This window comes from Teleopsis dalmanni, chromosome 2 (assembly GCF_002237135.1).
Source record: "Teleopsis dalmanni isolate 2A chromosome 2, ASM223713v2, whole genome shotgun sequence".
NCBI classification, from domain to species: Eukaryota; Metazoa; Arthropoda; class Insecta; order Diptera; family Diopsidae; genus Teleopsis; species Teleopsis dalmanni.
In genome coordinates, this window is record NC_051847.1 from 159,945,479 (window position 1) to 159,967,213 (window position 21,735).

The 21,735-nt window shown below is 26.1% G+C and overlaps 1 protein-coding gene across 12 annotated transcripts in view; it reads right to left on the bottom strand.

The window, feature by feature from the left end:
* LOC119685997 (casein kinase I) overlaps positions 1–19,735 on the bottom strand; it is a 48,846-nt gene extending 29,111 nt beyond the window's left edge. For 11 of the 12 annotated variants that reach the window (XM_038100438.1, XM_038100437.1, XM_038100431.1 and 8 more), the window contains exon 1: positions 19,540–19,735. In XM_038100438.1, coding sequence (XP_037956366.1) covers positions 19,540–19,571 — 32 coding nt within the window. In that variant the 5' untranslated portion in view covers positions 19,572–19,735. Of the gene's footprint in view, positions 1–9,661; positions 9,834–19,539 lie in introns of those variants that run through there. The other variant, XM_038100436.1, reaches the window with a different exon arrangement.
* Positions 19,736–21,735: the final 2,000 nt, after the last annotated feature.

Consider the following 21,735-nt stretch of genomic DNA (forward strand, 5'->3'; position numbering starts at 1 on the left):
CTGTTATTGTAATATATAAAAATGAGTCTTTATTATAATATATAACAAAATACATTTATATATGACAGATATATACAATCTTGTATGTGCATTGTATTTAAAATTTAAAAACATATTTAGCATTTAAATATTTTTTATGAGCTGAAATTGCATAGATAGTTCACAAAACAAAGGACATTGACATTGCCACTACCACTTTACGCATTATCCACAGCAATATGAAAAAAGCACCGCGTGAGTCATTAAGCAAACGTTCTCAGTAACTATAGCACATGTGTTATATCTTTTATATTGAAACTACAATATGAATACAAAACAAAAAAAAAAACAATAAAACAAGTAAAAGTAAGTAAGTTCGGTCATGCTTGAATATAAGATAACAAAAGTAGGGAATATACGTAAATACACTGTCACATTTAACAACTTTATTAAACTTACTCATCAAGTATTACATACATACACTTATATTTATATATACGTCTATATAAATATTATATAAATTAATATAATGTCTACTTTCTTTATTTAAAAACACATAAAAACTCTTATAGAATTAATAATTGTTCATTATTATAATTATTAATATTATTTGGATTTGATTTAAAATTTTTTTCCTTCACAGTAAGTAACAAATTAGTTAAATTTGATTATATTTTTAAACTCGATTATTAATTAATATGTATCCATTATCAAATTGATTTAACCATAGGATGACATTAAATTTGATTTTAACGTCAATATGACAGTTGTGAGTATTTTTACTTTAATAAAAACTGTGGTAATTAATAGAGAATTTTTGATCAGCTAAAAATTCAATTATTTAAAATAATATAAAAAGAATTTTTGTTGTAGTTCACTACTTTTCGAAACCTCTCCATATACAGATATAGGATCCTAACTTAGGGAAATTGTCTATAAAACAAACATGTGATATGTTAATTCGCAATCGAATTATTTGAAGTTCTATTGAAGTTTAATAAACAAGTTTTATTTTGCGAATTTTGTAATTGTGTTATTATTTTTACAGAGTATTTTCATAATTCATAATAAACCAATTCTTTTAATTCTTCATAGTTATGATTTCCAAACAATTTTAATCTCTAATCCTTATAATTTTTTCATGGACGAGTCCTTGGTAAATATACAAAAAACTTAAAAAACAATCTTTACCATTTAATATATATAAGCCAATTTATGATTCAGTCATCTTTATTACAAGACAACTTTTTGGAATGAAGCTTTTTCCATTGTTTTCATAATGGGTGAAACGATGTACAATATTTAATTATAATTACAACGCACTGATCTTTAGAATATAGTGAAAATATAATACAGGGAATATCAATTCTTTTGATTACAACAAAGAAAGAGTGTTAGTCGTTCTCAAAAATTTTATATATTTTTAATTCACATAATACGAATCGGTATGGTTACGAATAGGTTATCAGGCTATCAGTTTTTGAGATACATGGAAGAAATTTTACATATCAACTTTTTATAAATAGAGCCAGAAATTAAGTATATTCATTGTTGAGCACCCACCAAAATTATTGCCGAAATTAAAAAATATATAAAATATAAATTGATTTCTAACATAACTATGTGTATAAATGATATTGTAGACTTGGCAAAGCTTAAGCTAATTGTTTCTATATTTTTTGTTTGTTTAATATTTTTAGTATATCATATATCATAAGTTTATTAATAAACATCATTTTACTGTAATATATATACTGTTATATTATTGAATATTGTTGAGGTAATAGTATTTAATCAAAAATAAAGTTCAGTTTAATGAAAACTTAAAGAAGTGTATTGCTTAGTGAAATACAAGTGAAATTCTTTTTTATTAACAAATTTTCTTTCAAAATGTATCAATATTTTTTACATCAGATTTATATTAAATGTGCCAACACCTCTCAAGATTTTGTAGCTAGCTATACTACAGAAATCTTACCAATGCTTTATTTTTTTTCTTGTGAAACGTTTCTAATAATAAATGTGTTTATTTTTTTATTTTTAGTCTGACAAAAGTTTGTCATTTCTACAGTACAAATTCTTTCAACTTATCATTGCCATCAGACTGTTATTCTAATATCCCTTATACACTAGCAAAACACACTTTATACTTGCGCTTATAGAACAGTAGCAATACACATATTAGCGTACCGATACAGTTCAGTTGAGTCCACTTCAGTAAACTTTTAATTTAGAATAATTAAGGTACTATGTGACCAACCAATCTACACAACGACAAACTGAGGGTCATCACGACAGTTGGTTGTCTTTCCGTCACAACATTATTATTTTTTATCTTTTTTGTTTTTCAATATTGTATATTTACTCTTCCATTGATACATATTTTATTAATTTGTTTGTGCTTTAAAAAAAGATTTCTCTGCCACTTACAACATCCAACTCACCCTTATACGGATATGTGTATTTATAATTTTAAAATTTCTCTTTTATAAAATTGATTTTTTTTAATGACAAAAACTCATAAGATATAAAAAAGTTTACTTTACTATTACATTATATCAATACTTTATATATTATAAAATAAAATATATAACTAATATAACATTTTATAACCTTCATATACTGTGTGACATATTTGTCAAAATATTTTTAAAACATAGTTAAGACCAAGATAACTAAACATACATATTTTTGTTCAGCATTAGAAGAAAAATTCGTTTAGTGATATCTATCTGCCACCTGTTAGTTTTAAGGTTGGTAAAAACTGCAATAATACGAGGGGTATGACGAACATTTTCGTGAGCCCGAAACAAAACAACAATCGACCGTGTGGGTCTTCGAAGACGAGCCAAATCCAACGAAAGTTGTTCATGGAAGAAGCACTTCGAAGCAAATGGTCGCCTGTTTCTCCGGCAAAACTGGTCATGTGGCGACTGTTCCACTTGAGCAACGAAGGACGGACAATTTTTTAGCCTGAAGTCTTCGAAGAAAAAGACGAATCATTGTTCACCATGACAACGTGAGGTCTCCCACATCGGCTCAAACCAGCGCCTTTTTGACCGGCCAAAACGTCGAATTGATGGGTCATCCGCCGTACAGCCCTGACTTGGCACCCAATGACTTCTTTTTATTCCCGCACATCAAGAAAAAAATGCGTGCTAACGATTTTCGTCGCCAGAAGATGCTGTTGAACCGTTCAAAAACCATGTTTTGGAGGTGTCTCAATCGCAGTAAAAAAAATGCTTCGACAATTGGTTTGAGCGCATGCAAACGTATATAAATCAGGCTGGAAAATACTTTGAAAAACAATAAAACCATTTTTCATTATTAGGCCAGAAATATATATAGCAGCCCTCGTATCAGAGTTTGAAGTTTAATGCATTTTTTAGTCATAGATATTTCTTGTGGGCACAGGCAAACTAAATAAAGTACGTATCTCGACATACAAAATAAAAATGAAATATTAAACAAATTTTTTAAACTACATCTACATTAAAAGGACAGAAATTGTTTTCAGTTTATATTGAAATACTTGAACAACATAATAGTATTTAATAATCTAATTCATTTGCTAGCAACAAATAGGTACCAGCGAATCCTCCCAACCCAACTAATACAAACCAAATAAATTTTAAATGAAAACATTTGAACGAAATAAAGCACTGATTGCGTATGTGAGTGCAGTGAAAGGGTTTATTTTATAATTTAATTTAGTATGGCAATTCATATAATAATATGACTTTTTATAAATATTACTTAATTGCTGTAGCAAATTATGTTAAAAGTTTTTGTTCTTCTCTTGACTTAGTTTATTTAATAATAGCGATTGGTGATACATATTAAGAGTAATTCTAATGAATAGATGCCAGATTATGAAAAACAAATAAATATATATTACATTTTTATATTTTCGATGCATTTAACTGCGAGAAAATGCTTCGCTTGTAAAAATTCTTTTTGTTCTGGCCGGTTTATCAACGAATAATTTTAGATAAGCTTTATATGATGAACGTCATTTTAGCAGTATTAATTAAATATTAATTATTATAAAATTTTGAATAAAGCTGGTTACAAAAAGGAACTTGATGTTTAGATATTTTTTGAACTGAGTGAAACAAATTAAATAGACCGAATTTCATCTGCGAATAGTTGTTCAAACGGTTATATTCCCAATTAGGATTCACAATAATAGAATTGTAAGGGTGTCATCCATATTGATTCGGGTGACTTTTTTCATTAACTTTCATGGTTAAAACTCAAAATTGGAAAACACGCACCTTTTGTAATCTCGCAAAAGAGGAATCACAAAAGAGAGATATTGATTAGGAAGTTTTGATGCATTGATTGTATAGTGCAGACATTGCTTCGTCACATTATCTTATATTTGTATTTCTGTAACACTCTTTTGTTTCCGTAACTTAAAAGACTTCTGTGCAATGTACCTGGACCACTCATGCAATTATAAAATTCTGGAGTTCTATAAAAAGAGAAATAATTAATCTAGCTTGCAAATGGCAGAAGATGGCTGAGTACTCTCTTTCTGGCGTAAAATTGACCTCATAAGAGTACTGTGAATAGCAATGTTTCAATGTTAAAACAGTGAAATAAATATTCTAAATACTCTAGGTTGTGGAAAAATGATTAATTTTTAGATTACACAAAATCATATTAAAAATAAAAACAAAAATACTTTGTTTAGAAATGTTGAATTTTTTTTTTAATATATTTTATTATATTCAACAATTGCATAAATTATTAATATATTTATTTTTTGTATAAATGTACATACTTATGTATTATATATGAAATACTTTAGCACATATTCCTTTAGTAATATTATAATAATATTAAAATTTGTTTGAGCGGGCTAATTGGTCAATATAAATATAAAAAAAATAATAATAAAATAGGAAAAAAAAACTAAAAAAAAATATTTAAATTAAAATAGTATTTTTTAATAAATATAAATAAATAATATTATATAATACATATAATAATATATATAATATAATATATATATAATATAATATATATATATAATATAATATATATATAATATAATTTATGTAATATAATACCTACCTATATTATATTAATTATTAATGAATATACTGTGATAGGATATTTACGATGCATTAAAAAATACAGTCATAATACCTATAATAAGAAACTAAGAAGAAAAGTTATAACAACAAAGCTATAATATTTATATATAAATATAATTAGTATATAAAAGAAAATGTATATAACAAAAAATAAAAACAAAAACAGTTTGTATTCCAGTAGTACTTACTTATAATTTAAATAAAAAAAATAAAATAAGAGCATTACTTGAAAGGAGATCACACTTGACGAAAAAATTTATATATTAAACATATTTCTATTAAATGGTAAAATTAAAACCTGTATTGAGTTAAAAAAGCTCCATAACTTTTTAAGTGTGAAACAAGAACATATGACAACACAAAGAAACCAGTTACAAGCTGGCATAAAAACCTTTACATACACTGCAAATCATTATTCATCCATCACAATGGAAGCAATGAACGGTGTTTACACCAACACTGCTTACACATACAGTATTTCATACACATACAATATTTACGAAAAAAATAAAAAACCTACATATACAAATATGTATATGATTATATATATACTATATAAAATATACAAATTAAATAATTTAACAAGTTTCTTTCCTTCACCACTCGAAGGATATTAGACATTTTTCTTTTTACAAATAGCAAAAGAAACCAAAGAAAAATAAAGTCATAAAGCAAAAACCGTTTTATCAACTGCAAAACCTGTTGGAAAAGTTGAGATCAAGAGCAACGGCAGACAGAAACCGAAAATAAACAATAAAGCAAATAGGATTAATCACACCAGGTTCCATTCGAGCACTCACTAACTAATCGTCGTATCCATCGTTAAAGTGTGTGTAGCGAACTTATGACAAACTTGTTTCTTTAAAAAACTGGATTGATTCTTAGTTTGCACGGAAATCTGGTTAAGAGTTAAAATAGCAAAGAAAAAAAAAATAATAAAAAAAAATAGGAAAGTTAACTTTTAGCATATGATTGCAAAAATTAAGGAGAAATGGAAGGAAAGAAAACTTATAAATATAAATAATTGATTAATAATAAAAACAATAAAAAGTGCTTCAAAAAAATTAAAATAATAGAAGACACACATACCATATAAAAACAAATTAAAAAACATGTACGAATAAGTGATTTCATAAGTTAAAAATCAAAAGGAAATACCACATATTATTTTTATTCAAATTAATAAATAAGATAGCATAAATGTAATTTCCTTATAATATAGACTGGTTAAGTTATGTTAATCTGTCTGAAGCGATACCAGATATAGCAAAATCTTTATATTTAGTAGGTATCAGGTAGTGATACCAGGTGATAACAGGTAGTTTTTGTGAAACTTTCAAAAATCTTAAGCGTATTCGTAGTAACAAGGCAGATTTCACATTTGTTACTATTAGTAAATTCATGTGTATAAGACTGCCGGTAATAGACTATGGACTTTTAGTATACCTATGATAGTCCTTCAATTTCTATTATTGGTGAATTTTTGTACGCATGTGCCACTAATAGACTATGGATCTTCATAATATCTATGTTAATTCTACAATACCGATGGGATTGCCAAGAAAAAAATATACAAATTATAACGCACGATTATTTGTGAAATTGGTTAAAATTTAAACTTTTAGTATACATTTTGTGGCTTTGTAGTTATACATATCTATTTCTTCAAATCTTATTTGGAGCATATACTCAGATCATTAAATAGAGATTTTTATTTATAAAATTGAATTATTTTTTTATATGAAATTATATTTATATGATGTAAGTAGCACTGTGTTTATTTTAGTGTCTATATTTGAATACTTCGTAGTTTCATATTTGGTTATACGACTATATCTTTGCCAGTAAAAGCAATCATCAAGTAATATGTGAATTATTTTGTAAAATTATTATTACTTTTGTTTAAAATTTTAATTTAACAATTAATATATTGAGATAATAAATAAAGTTAAAGCAAAAATTAAAAACGGAAATTTCGCAAAAGATGGAATTCAATGAGGACTTTAGTTTTAAGAGCTACATCTAAAGCTGACTCTACCATTGCTTTAATTTCATACAAATTAAATATTTGAAATTTAGATATTTAACAATTCTTTGAACTGATCTAAATAAAGCAAATCATATATCTGTCCTTCATTTGCACTTGTAATGTTTTGTTATTCTGCTGATTTTACTAATATCTGCTTTTAAAAACATATATCAGTTTTTTGTTATTTTGTTTCAATTTAATTCACAAATTTATCCTTGATATCTGAAATAAGTTTAGCAAAATATCTTCATTTATTTTAGCAGTTCTGTATGAAAACGAAATTGATTGAGTGCTAATGACAAATAAATTAAGATTTTTTGCACATAAGGACGATAATACCATATTGAAGTCGACTTCCGGTTTAAAAAAAAAATAAGTCGAGCCATGAATTGTAATCCAAGAATTATAGGAAACTTTATTGTTGCTATTTTTATTCTTAGTAAAAAGTTGGTATTACATTTGTGGATGTCTGTTCACACAGCAAAACATAACTTTATTTCGAATACCTACGTTTCAGTATTTTAACTGGTGACTTGTATTGAAATTACAAAATTCATGCAAAAAATATAGTGGAAAGTAGTTGCATATATTAAAAAATCTCAGAGCATAATACATTTTTTAGGTTGCAGTGCACTACCCCTCTTCAAATTAAAAAATCTCATCGATAATTGTTGCGATGCGTTGAGGCATGATATAAATCTTCAGATTACTATCTTTTATCATCATAACGATATATGTTCCAAGTTATTTTCATTTGGTATGGCAGCCAATAAATAATATTCTATATTTAGCTGCGTTTGAGGAACAATCTTTTGTAGCTAACATTCAGATATGTGGAAGGTCCATTCGTAGATTTTGCACCATAGTAACATATTATCGTACATTGTACTTTGTATGCAATTAAACATTAAAAATATTCGTATTAGTTTTCTTCAGATTTTTTTTAACATAACTTCATATTTATTCTTATTTTAATTTTTGTTTAAATTTTTTTTTCGTTTTTAGTGCTGTTAACTAGCACTTCGACTATTTCTTATTTTACTATATATATGTGAACATTAATTGCTGGCGTGAGTGGTAAGAGAAAGGTTTACTTCATAATTAATATGAATTGAATTTATTCTATGCGACATTTTCAAAGAATGGCTATTATTTTTTTATAATCATGTGAAATTTCAAGAATTTTTTCGGTAAACATTTGCTGATTTTAATGATCTGTACTTTAGGCTCTAAGTGAATTTTGTCAATTCTGAAAATTTAAATTGTCATTTAAACTTTTATCAAATAATGAAGTGAATTTTGTCAATTTTGAAAACTTAAATTGTTATTTTTTTATCAAAAATGAACTTAATAAATAAAAATGTTATCCACTGTTTTATTTAAAGTAAAAAAACAATCAATTAATGAACTAAAATGCTTAACTTAAAAGTGTACAACACCTTTATTAAACATAATTTTAGTATTAACCTTAGCGAGTACTAATTAAATTAATTTGACAGTAGCAATAAGATTTGTTTTAAGTATTGTAATAAAGATAACTTTTCGATAATTGATATGATGACGTAGCTCCAATTTTTAACTTTAAATTAGAATTGTGACTTTAATTCATTCAAAAGAAAATGTAATTTTGATTATAAAAAAAAAAATTACCCACTGTAAACTTTACGGGTCAAAAGTCTACATTAAAATCAACAAAAATTACATAAAATACTGTGGAAAAGAGTAAAAACCTATCATGGTCAGTGTTCTGGTGTACAGAGAGAATAAAAAAAGACGTTTATGGTAAAATGAAATATATATATATAAAAGCAGATAGTAGATTAAAAATTTATAAAATGTAGATAATAATAATGCCACTGCTGACTCAGGCAAGAAACATAAAACATAAATAAATAAAAGGTATGCCGTATAAAATCCATATACAAAGAATCTCTAATGAACAATATGCCCGCCTTTTAGAGCAATTTTACACAACTTTTTGCTTGAAGAAATACATACAAACACTTAAACACTATATCACACAAAACCAAACTACAAGCATTCACACGCATAATCACTCACAAGGTTTAATTTTCGTGCAATTAGACCCATAGCACTCATATGGAAATTTTATTTATGTTTCTGTGGTTGCATCTGTATCTGTGAGAGTTAAGATATAACAAAACAATATTATAATGCAATATACTTGCTGCTGTTGTTTTTTTCCAGGTGAAAGATAATTATAAATACTAAAAGAAACAAGAAATATTTAAAAAGAAGTAAATCAAAAAATATAATTAACACAGTGCAAGCATTTCAACTAGATTTCAACTGGCTTCTAGATATATATAATACAAATATTTATAAATCATACATTTTAGTAATAGTAATAGAACGTTGAAAAATCGTTGTATAATGAAAGATAAGTAATCCACTTAACAAATGCTTTATCAGAATCTTGTATTTTATTATATAAAAAATTGTATTTTCCACTGTTATTTGGTTTGTATACCAAGTGCCATTAAATATTTAATTAATAATTATTTAAAAAAAAAAAAGCAATACACACATTTATTTATTTTGTTTCGTTTTTGACGGAACAATCTTCGAATTTTTCATTTATCAACTTTTCTTCATTTATATATTTCACAGTCATTTCTGAACCCGCCTCATTCACTTTATCTTGTCGGGTTCATAAAACCGAAAACACATACACGACTTAAGCAAGTAAAAACCGAACTAACGAATTTATTATATTGAGAAGAGAGCGTACTTGTTACTGTTGAACAATTTCATGAAGTTAACACAAGCAGCAAGTATTACACAAAAATTACACAATTAATTAAATGCTACATTTACCGGTAACTACATTTATGATTCCGATTCCAAACAAACACAAAAACACAGTTCGTACGTTTATACACAACCGCGTACGATCAGATAAGATTTTTTGCAAATAAATTCTAAATTACATAAAATTATATAATATAATTTTATTACATATTTTTTTCATACAATAATACATTTTGTTTATATTACGTTTTATATCACATATCACATATTATGTATTATCATTTATATTATATTAAAGTTATTAATAAGTGTAACTGAATCTGATATGTTGACTTCGAAATGTAATAACTTTGAAGCTATATTCGATTGTTCTTTTTTTATAATATGTTACGTTTACGAACAAAAAAGAGATTTTAAATTTCTTTGTAAGTGCAGTTAGCTATCACTTTGTTTTTTTATTTTTTTGTACATTTTGATTTATTGTTATTTTGTGTTTTTAGTGCAGTTCGCACTTTTGTGCTAAGATTAATGCAGCACTTTATTTTTTTTACTGGATTCATACGAGAATTTTGTTTGTAATTTTAGCTGCCAGGTTTGTAATTTTAGCTGTCATGTTTATAATTTTAGCTCTCAATTTCTGTGGCTTTCAATACAAAATGAAAATCTTTGACAGCTGAGATTATAAAACTCTTGTGTGAATCCCGTATTAAATTGCAGCATTTCATTAAAACATGAAAGTATATACTAATTTACATATTACTATATTTTAAGTGTCTTAAGTGCCTAATTACTTTAATAAATTATATTGAGTATATTTTTATTTGACAGAAGACATTTTAATAAAATACTGATGAAAACTATTTTGGAGACTGCTAGTTTGCTGTAAATCATTACACAGTAAAAATACGTAAAATAAAAAATAAACAGAATATTTCATAATTCTACTACTACATAAGATGCGGTACAAGCGTTCAAAAAATTATTGGTGAATGCACCCTAAAGTACTTAAGACGTACGATATGGGTAAGGCAAATTATTTCTAGAAATTTGTATATAAAAGATACTCCTAGCTCCTGTAACAATACAACCTTCAAAAATTAAGTAAAAAAATTCATTGACTTGAATCTCTGAACCGCTAAATTAAGGTGATAAAAAGTAAAAAAAAAATATAAAACTCCACAAATATTGATTAATGATAAAAAAGTAACGACGTGTGTTTAGTTTGATTACAAGAGGATTATATATTGATGAGATATAAAAATGGATTTAAAATTTCACAATTGGCTAATAATACGATTGAAGTATAAAATTTTTAGTAGTTCAAAATTTATTTTTGGTCTTTTTAAAAAACTCTTTATTTATCAGCCCTCGGTTTTTGTCTTCACTATCAATAACTTATCAGTTTTTTTCTATAGATGGTAATCAGTCTACACACACATTTACTGACCCAATTATACAGCTGTAATGTATGTAAGATGAATTTAATTTTAATTGATTTCTTTATCTCTATTATCTATCTATGCCTAGAGAGGTTCCAGTGCTTTTTATTTTAATTGTTGATTTGTAAGTATGTTTCACTGCAACTCAACGACACGTATTCTATTTGATTATCATTTTATATATAGCATGTGTTAGATACTATTTTATGTACTATGTATTTATTTTAAATGAAAATATTTTTTAGAGTTTAAATTTAACACCAATTCTCATTAGAGTTACCATGAATCATACTGTTAAAATATTACACAAATTAATTAAATAATATTTAAATATATGACCTAGACCTATCTCAACATATGAATAAAAAAACATTTTATGCTAAATGTTTAATCTTTTACTTGGATAATTGAAAGCATTATCTTAAACGGTTTTAGGGTATTGATATCAAATATTAATTATTTTGATTAGGTTAACAGGACCATAACATGTATCTATTTGGATAAGATTTAAGATAATAATTTCAAGTACAAATATTTTTATAATGGTGATGGAATTTATTCAACCATAACTTAAATGAAATTTGAAAAAAAAAAAAAAAAAAAAACTAATTAAATATGTTAATATAATCAATTTTAAAATATACTCTAATAAAGAAAATATTTTTGCGTAACTGCATTAATTAAAAAAGCTGCTGTTCAATTATAATAGCAGTTGTATCTTTTATTTTTAAATGTAAAAAATAACTGCTGCTAATTTCGAAATCACAAATATGGACAGGTTCTTAAATTATAATACAAATAAATCTTAAACGGCGAATATAAAATTCTTTATTGAATTGAAATTATATTTCTTTACAATAAGTTAATAATTTATCAAAATTAATAAAACTAATAAAATCAAAATATAAAACTAATTAAAAAAATATCATCGCAAATCACCGAGCAACGAAATATAATAATTAAATATTGATCCTGTTTATTCAAATCGTTTGAAGACATTCACTCATAATATAAATAAATATGTTTTGAGTTTTTTGTAAAGTATTCCTGAACGTCTCCAATGGTTGCCAAGAATAAGGGATAATATATTATGCGATATTATAAGCGTTCACACTTGGAAATCTATAAATTAAAATGAAAATCACTTCAAGTAACAGATATAAGAATCAGACTATTGTTCACAAGCAATGCTAAAAATTAGGATTAAAGTGGAATAATTGTGAACGTTCATATAAACGTTCATCTTAGCAAAATATGATATAATTAAAGCCTTAATCATATTTGATTTCTATGAATTAACATCCTAAGTATTTTTTTTCATATATATTTGCATATTACCAACTGTTTAATAATATGACTACTCTTATACTGTTAAATCCAACTATCTTTCCGACTGTCCAACAATCTTTTTCAGACCTTTAAAAATTTTTAGATTGTTTTTTATTAATTTATTGTTAATTATAATAATAATTTTTAATAATAATTTTGTTTTTTTACGGGCTAATTGGTCAATACGAAAGGAATCCACTTAGGCCTATAAGCCTTTTGTATTACCGTATAATTAAAAATTTAAGGGTTAGAACCACTTAGAACCTTTAGCAAAGCTTATAATGCTATTCAGTGGAAGGTTTTCATGTTCATCAAGATTCTTAAAAAAGAAACCTCCTAAAGTAATAAGGCTGTGCCGTGTATGTGCTGGACAGAAGCACAGCAGATGAGAGGCAATTTTATGATATGGTTGAAAGGGAGATTTAGTCCCCTATTATGGTTACCTAAAATACAATGACCTGTTAGTAAACCAACTACAAGACTGATACTTCTACGGGGCAAATGCAATTAATAATCTATTTGTATTTTACAATAAACACTTCAAAAATGAAAAAATAAACCCACTCTATCATTTAGTAATGTAATTATTGCAGACATTTTATATTTTATTTATTTTTTACTTAAAAAAAACCAACTACCAAGTGAGACTTCATTCAATCATATAACCAGTACTCAAATTAACTCAAATTGAAGATATATATTGAAATACACAGTGAATGTACCAAGTAACAGCACTAATAAATTGAAAAAAGTAATGTATCATAAACAAGTGTTTATTATATAAACACTTGTGTTAACAACACTAAAAAAACTAAAAAACAATAAAATAAAAGTGCTCGCTAACAGCACTTAAAAATAAAAATTTTACTAAAAATTATTCTCATTTAAATATTTGCATTATATAAATGTTATAGTAAAAAAAATAAACCAATTATTCCATCATAGTTATCAATTGCTTATAAATGATTTTGCATAATTTATAATTCTGTATCTGTGAAATGTACATTATAGCATATTTAAAAATTATTTCAATGATTTTTTAGTAACAATATATAAAATGAACAGAAAAGTCGGTGTTTTTACTTTCTCTACAAACAATTTGCATTAAATATGTAAAATGCACATTGCTAGAATTATTTCCATGGGCTAGATAGTATTCAATTGAAAAGCTCTTATTTGTAGTTTTGCACTTAAATATTGCGTGTGAAGATCTAACTAAACTGTATTGATGTGACGTAATTTAGGTCGCACATTTTTACTCCAAGGAAATATTAAAATGATAGTTTATGGTGAAATATTCCGTGGGTGTTTAACGTAAACTGATTTTTTTGCATACCTGTACATAGTTACTAACTGTTGATTTTACTGTTGCTAACTGTATTAAACCTCAATGTAGAAAAAGAATATTCATAGGCAAAGCTGAAGTTATGTATCTAAATAAAAAACCCTTAAACTTTGAAACATCGATTTTTCCTTACCTTGACTTGTACTCATAGTAGGGCGAATGCTATACAATTCTCTTTTGTTCGATGAAAATAAAATATAAATAAAAACTAAAAAACTTTTAAACAAAGAAAAAACTAAACAGTTGTAATTCTTTAGCATTTAATTTAATTAGATTACCACCTAATTTCTATTTTTTTCTTAATTTTATTAAGTTAAATTTATTTTGAAAATCAATACATTCATCACATTGTCATTTTGAGTACTATTTTATATTCGAACAAAATAATATTAATAATTTATATGTATATGTATATTTATATGTATATAATTATTAGTTAATATGTGTGGTATAATAATAACACAAAAAATTTAAGGAAATTATTTTCAAAGTATTTAATATTAATAAACTTTTGTCGTATGGTTTTTGTTGTACCACAATAGATGTGCTTGTTAAGTCCTTGACTACTAGCGAGCGGAACTTGGTTGTAGATCTAGCCGCTCCTGAAATATTGTTCCAATAAATTTATATCCATTGATTTTAATAAGTAACCTGTAGTTAAAATTTTTTAATACGCATAAAAAAAGCATTAAAAAAAGAACATATCTACATAGGTGGGCAGAAAAGTATTTGATTTGATATAAAGAGAAAAAAAATTTGTGCTTTGTTGTAGCAACTTTTACAATATATGCGTTAAAATTTGCACCTATCCCATTTATTGACAAGTTTCAAGACAAGACAATGGATACAATAATTCTTTGATCATATATTGCTTTTTAGCAAGAAAAAATATCATTCGTAAAAATATAGTTTAATAATAAACACTATGGGGCATCGCGACCAATAATATTAACACTACGTTGAGTTAATTTAACATGTTATGTTAAATAAAAAAGAACTCACACTTAACACTGATATGTTCTCTACAAGTATCGTGTTAGCATAAATTAGTTGATAGCATTATATTTTATTTTAATCTCGTGATAACAAAATCAAGCGAAGCAGATCCAGGTCTATATTATATTTAAGTCAAAGCTTAGGGTTTTTTTTATTAATTTTATGTTTTTATTATAAATAGTTTTTTCCACATAAAATATATGTCTATCGAAAACAGAAGTAGTGATAAATGAGCGATAAAATTTTATTTTTGGCAAAGCTGAATAAAAGAGAATCAATTAAATTTAATAAGTAATTTAATTTCACTACAAAAATATAACAAATAAAATATATTTAATTAACTAAAGAACTAAAAAACAATAACGGATGCAAAAGAATGCATTGGAAGTGTTTCCTATTCATTACTTTTGCCAAAAAAAATAAAATAAAAATAAATAAAAACAATTCAATTAAAAAAAAGCAGCTTCACGTTTTAAAGGTAAATGAAAAAAAATGTTTGTATATATTTAAAAAACCTGTAATCAAAGTAACTGAACTTATTGCATTGAGAATAAAAGATATTGAACTTTTTGAAAAATTATGTAAATGTGTTAAAGTAATCTTAAGTAAATAATTTATAATCAATAAATCTTCATTAAAAAAAATTATTTTAATACACAATTAATATATAAATAAAAATAAGTTTTTTTTATCAAGTTATTTCGATTGCAATAAAAATCACTGACAAGTGAACACGTTACACATGTCGCAACCAAACCAGTATTATTTCCTTATTAAACTTTGACTTAGCGCTAAAATTAATAGAGGAGCTTGATCGTCGCTGAAACCATAAGATGGCGGGACATATACTTATATCACAAATTAGGTCTAATATTTAAACTTTTATTTCTGGGTTGCTACAAAAAGAACCGTAGAATGTAATAAGTTGTTTGATGAACTAGCTTAAATAATAAATGGCAACGTCTGCACAACAGCATATACTTCAACATGTCAATAAAACATGCATAGAACAATCTGGAACACTCTACAACGCAAGGTTGTAGAGGTTGCATAGACACGTACAACAATTATTATTATTATTATACTATACTCCATTAGAAGCTTAAGGACTCAACAAAAGTTTTTTAATAGTCTCTATTTCGAACAATTTGGCTTAATTCGTTTAACAATTTACCAGTTTCATGAATTATTGTTTTCCTCTAGGTCCTTTTAGATCTGTTCTTGCGTCGTATACCTGGAAGTTTCCAGATTAGGGCAGTGTGTGTGATGTCATCATAGGATTTACAAAATGTATGCCCTATACAGCTATATTTTAGGTTTCGTATTTTATCGTTTATATTTATTTGGCCAGTCAGCCTCCAGAACTGTTCGTTTGTTATCTGGGCCACCAAATCCGAAATATATTTCGCAAACAACGGTTTATAAACGTTTGTAGCTTGGTTTTTGTTTCAGCAGTCACGAGCTAGGTCTCAGAACTATAAAACAAAACGAACTATACATACGAATTAAAAATTTATATTTTTGTGTCTATGTGGAGATTGTTGAAGCGCCATAAGTCCAGCAATACACTCTTTTATTTTGAGATTTTTTTAACAGACGGTATAAAGATGTCATATTAAAAGACAACGAAGGAACATGTATTGTATACATATACAATACATGAAGATTTAGTCGACGACGATATTTATGCCAAATACAACACATGGTAACTGTAGCAAAGGAACCTTGGAGCATATGCCTGTCGATAACACGAACGAAACATTTAAATATAATTGAATGCCACAAGATACTTATATTTACATGACAAGCGAACATTTGTAACTTAAAACAAACACGTAATGCGCTGGTGTTACAATAACGACACGGTCATAACGACATTACTAATAACTAAAAGCCCCTCGATATTTAACTATTGTGTCTATTTTAACCATAACTTTAACTTGTATTGCTAAGAACCTAGTGGTCTATTCGCGCTCTCAGAAAGGTAATAACAATGAATATATACTACATATAATCAATTATTTTAAAATGCGGGAACGGGGTTCTATGTAAGTAAACTTAAGCCAATACTTTAAATGTAAATTATATGTAGTTTAATAAAAATGTATATCACGTGTTAAGGGATGTTCCTCTCTATGGAAAAAATTAAAAAAGACCAGCGTAGAATAATGACCAAAAGATAAACTAAGAACAATTTTAGATTGCGGCTCGCTATAAAAATATGTTTCATTTTTGGGTACCTTAAGAATTTAATTAATATTTCAGGATTTTAATCTCCAAACCCCTGCTGGAACAATACAGTTAACGAAATGTGAATTATGTCGTACTTTATAAACAATAAAGTACGTTATAAAGTTATAAAAAAAATGAAAAAACTTAACAAATATTTGCAGAATTGCAAGAGAATCAGTCACAATGAATAACCGACACCTGTTCAAACGATTGAATCAAATATATATTGGAAGGCTTATGTTGTTTTGCATCATCGCAATATTCACATCCTTACATGTGTCAGTTATGGAAAGATAAAAGCCTGATATTCCACTACAAACTATAGTACAAGTATAACATATAATAAATAAATAATGGTTCTAGCCAAAAAATTGGAAACGGTGGTGAAAAAAAATTTAGATTTATAAATCGGTTTAATTTTAACATAAACCGTTTGCATAAAATCGATTTTACTCCAATGTACCAATGTACCAAATAAAGTCCAAATGGTCTGATTTTATAACGTCATTCGCTTTTACTTACTAATAGCAGAATAAAAATTTTATAGAAGAAGTAATAGTATATTATTTTATACAGTTATGTATGCCTAAATAAAAAGCAACAAACTTCAAATTGCAATAGCTTCTGAACTGGTGACAATCCTGTTAATAAATCGTTTTGAATATTAACAGAAATCCGTGTAAATGACTGTTTTGCTAAACATATCAATAATCGTCAAGTAACAAATACTTAAAAATAAGTTTAGGGTAAAGTTTTTCAAGCTCCAAAGAAAAGGATTTCAGTGATGTTAAAAAAACTAGTTTGATAGAATGTATGATCTGTTGCGTTTGTACGAATAGCTTCTATTTTTAAATGTCTTTTTCTTTGAATGAAAAGAATTTCACAATTGTACAAATAAAAACGAAGACTGCCGTTTGTGATGGTTTAGGCGACCATGATGGTCGATGAACATTCTCCATTTTTGGTTTTGCAACTTGCAAAACTTAATGCTAGTGTCTACCTCAAAAAAAGTTTTGGAAAGTGGGCCTGAGCTGTTCATATTCATGTATCTAGACATGAGAGAGCGAACGTTTTAAAATGGTGCACTAAGAATATGTGAGTGAGCTAAAACATTCTCCAGTTAATCATTAAACATACGTACTTCAAATCGACAGTCTTTTCAATATGGGATGTCAAGGTCAACACTAAAAAAATATTTTAGTGCAGATGTTGGTATGTCCCTTACGAAATAGTGAACTGTAATTGCTAATTGGTCGAAGAACTCGACAAAGTTTCTCCGAAACGTAGAACTAGCCACTCTTGGAACCTACCCTTATATTAATTCATGTATACATATTCGGAATCTCTTTCATGTTATTTGCTCGATAGATCTTCCTGGGTTACTTATACCATAACAATATAGGGTATTCAAGAAAGGTCTTCTTCGTGAATAGATAAGTTTTCGAAGCTAGATTATAAGCAATGTGTGACTCATTTCTTAACCGTTAAGACCGATAGTTCGTGTTAAATTTGGCAATATCGTAAAATTTTATTGTCTTTCAAAACTTTTTTATATTATTTCAACAAAATTTAATTTCAAATAAAAAAATCTACTGTTCAGAAAAGTTTAATGAAGTCACCCTACACATGTGTTATGCAGGTTTATGTACTTAAATCACTTATAAGCAGCTTTATATTAATAAATCTATTTACATATCTATAATCTGTCTTTTAATATCTTGCTGTAGTTATAATATCAGTTTACTTTTCAATAATTGATATATAAATAAAAATAAAACTAATAATTGTTACTTTTTAGCAAACTCCTGACAAGTCATTTTTGTACAAACAATTTACTTCCTTGAAAATATCAATAACCTCGTTGCCAAGAAAATTCATTTTAAAATAGAATCATTTTCTAAATTAAAATACTTTTAAATTGTATTAATATATGCACAAGCAATATACATTTTGTTGGCTCATGCACGATTACGATTACGACTACCGAATGTTTGTTTGGGTGGATTTGCCGTATCACAAATATTCTTCTATAGTTTATATGTAGACAGAGCTTTTACTTTCTCAGGCAGGTGGGTAGTACGCGAAAATGGCTCTCACGCGCTCCTTTAAGGCAAATCAGACACGTGAATATTTAAACACAAATAATTGTTTATAATGTATGTACATGTGCTATATTATACAATTTTAGCGCCAGAAATATGCAAATTAATTTTCTATATAAATAACTGTCAATGGTTACTCTACAATCATCTTTATAATAATTATGTATACATATGTATATTGTAATTGTTTTATTAAATTTATAAAACTTACCCTCCTCTTTCACGTGTCTCACGGCGTTGCATCTTAATTTTGTTGATAAATTTCAGTACGATCACAAAATGAGCAGTTCGCTAAAGGATACGAGTGTAAATCCGCTAAGCCACCAGTATCTGGCAAATGCAATAAAATTGCTTTTACTTTCACAGAACACTTTTTCAATGTATTTAATTTATAATAATTTTCAAAATATTACTTAAAAGTGCACACTATAAAGTTTCCATTCACGTTCAAAAATTTTAGAGTTACACTGATCCAAAAAATTCATCGAATAAATTTGAAGATTTTAAACAAATAAAAAACATGAACCCAAAATAAATAAACGCTTCTTTAGAAAACGTCAACACATTTTTAAATTATTTCCTTCACTGCTTTACGTTAACTTTTTTATTATAAAAAATGTTTAATTGATTGAAAATTAAAGATTAGCTTTTCAAAAATTATAAAATTTTCTAATGTTACTTTTGTAAAAAACAAACAACATTTTTATGTATTTAATACATTCATTTTTAATATTAATTTATGAATTTATAATACTGTGTGTCCCACACATGTTAATATTTTCAATAAATTTTTATGAAGTTTTCATGCTTTTGTTTTATTTACGTTAATTTTATTATAACTCGTCGAATAACATTTAATGCCCAATCGATTTTTGCTATTACATATTTTAAATTATATTATTTTCAAACTACAATTGCACTCCATCGCCCGTTGTGTATTATAATCAGTTGAAATTAATATAGAATTTATGCTTTAAAGTCATCTGTAATTAAAAATTTTAATAATTCATAAAATTTTTTTTATTAAATTCAATATATATTAATATTTAATAAAAATGTGGTTATAGAATCCGAATAGTTTTCCATTAAAAAAGTAGTAACAAGAAAGGAGGCTAAGGTTTCATGAATCACACCGATCAACACACAGAAAATTATAATTGGTGAAAAAAGCTTTTCATATTGACAAGAGTGCAAAAATGCAACCACGAATTCATATTTTATTTATTTAACAATATAAAAATGTATTTCTTGGTACTATTTAATATTTATATTTATTATACATAAAAAGTATGTATTGTTTAAAATACCAAATTATATCTAAATTAGTGTTTAAATATAAAAATAAATTTTTATATATAAAAATTACATGAACTATAAAGATGCAATTTATAGCACTAGAATCCTCTGTTCGACCAAACATACTTGCTAAATGCAATATCACAATAAATACAACATAATTAATAAATAGAAAGTGAAATATTATAATTAAAACTTTCAATTAATGAATTTTTGTAATAAAAAACATTTCAATATGTAAAATTAATATATAATCACTTCACAATTGTGTTCCTATTAATGCAAACACACAAATAAACATCAAGAAAATTTTGACACTTCCAAAGAAAAGAGTACAATATATAGTAAAATACATATACCAACTGGTACGTATGAAATGATGTAAAAGTGATGGATATATTTCAAATTTGTCCAGTGCATTGCTTACATATTGCTCATTGATTTTCATATGTTCAATAAGAAATAATAAAAGGGTTAGGAAAATATATAATTAATTATATATTACAAACAAAAAATGTATATTTTAAACAAAAATTGTTTTAAATTCTAAAATATATATATCACTTTAGTTAAGTATAATATAAGCATCATTAAGGCCACGTATTTTTTTGGTTGGATTATTAAAATGATAAATTTAATATTTAAAATGAAATTAAATATGTAATGAAATTAAAGTATATAGTTTACAAACTTTTAGTAACGTCTAAACAATACCGCGTAACAAAGTTTATTCCAGACAGGGTGTAGTTACTTTTATGCCACTTTTTAGTAACTTCTATCTACACTTGTTTGTATGTATATATTGCACCCCACAGGAAATTTTCTAAGAGTACCAGTTTTTGGTTTATATAAATCAAAACTTTAAATTTTAATTCATTAATAAAATAATATACTATATTGTGCAATACAATACGAAGTTCCTTTATTTATAATAAACTTACAATGCGCTTTCACTTTGTCAAAAACGCACGCCAGTCACTTATATTTTAAACATTATTAACCGATTCACACTTTAAACGTTTTAATGATGTTTTTTTCTTTATAACATTTTTTTTTATTCGTTTATAACTATTCATTGATAAATTATTTAACCGCTCGACATTTTTAACTT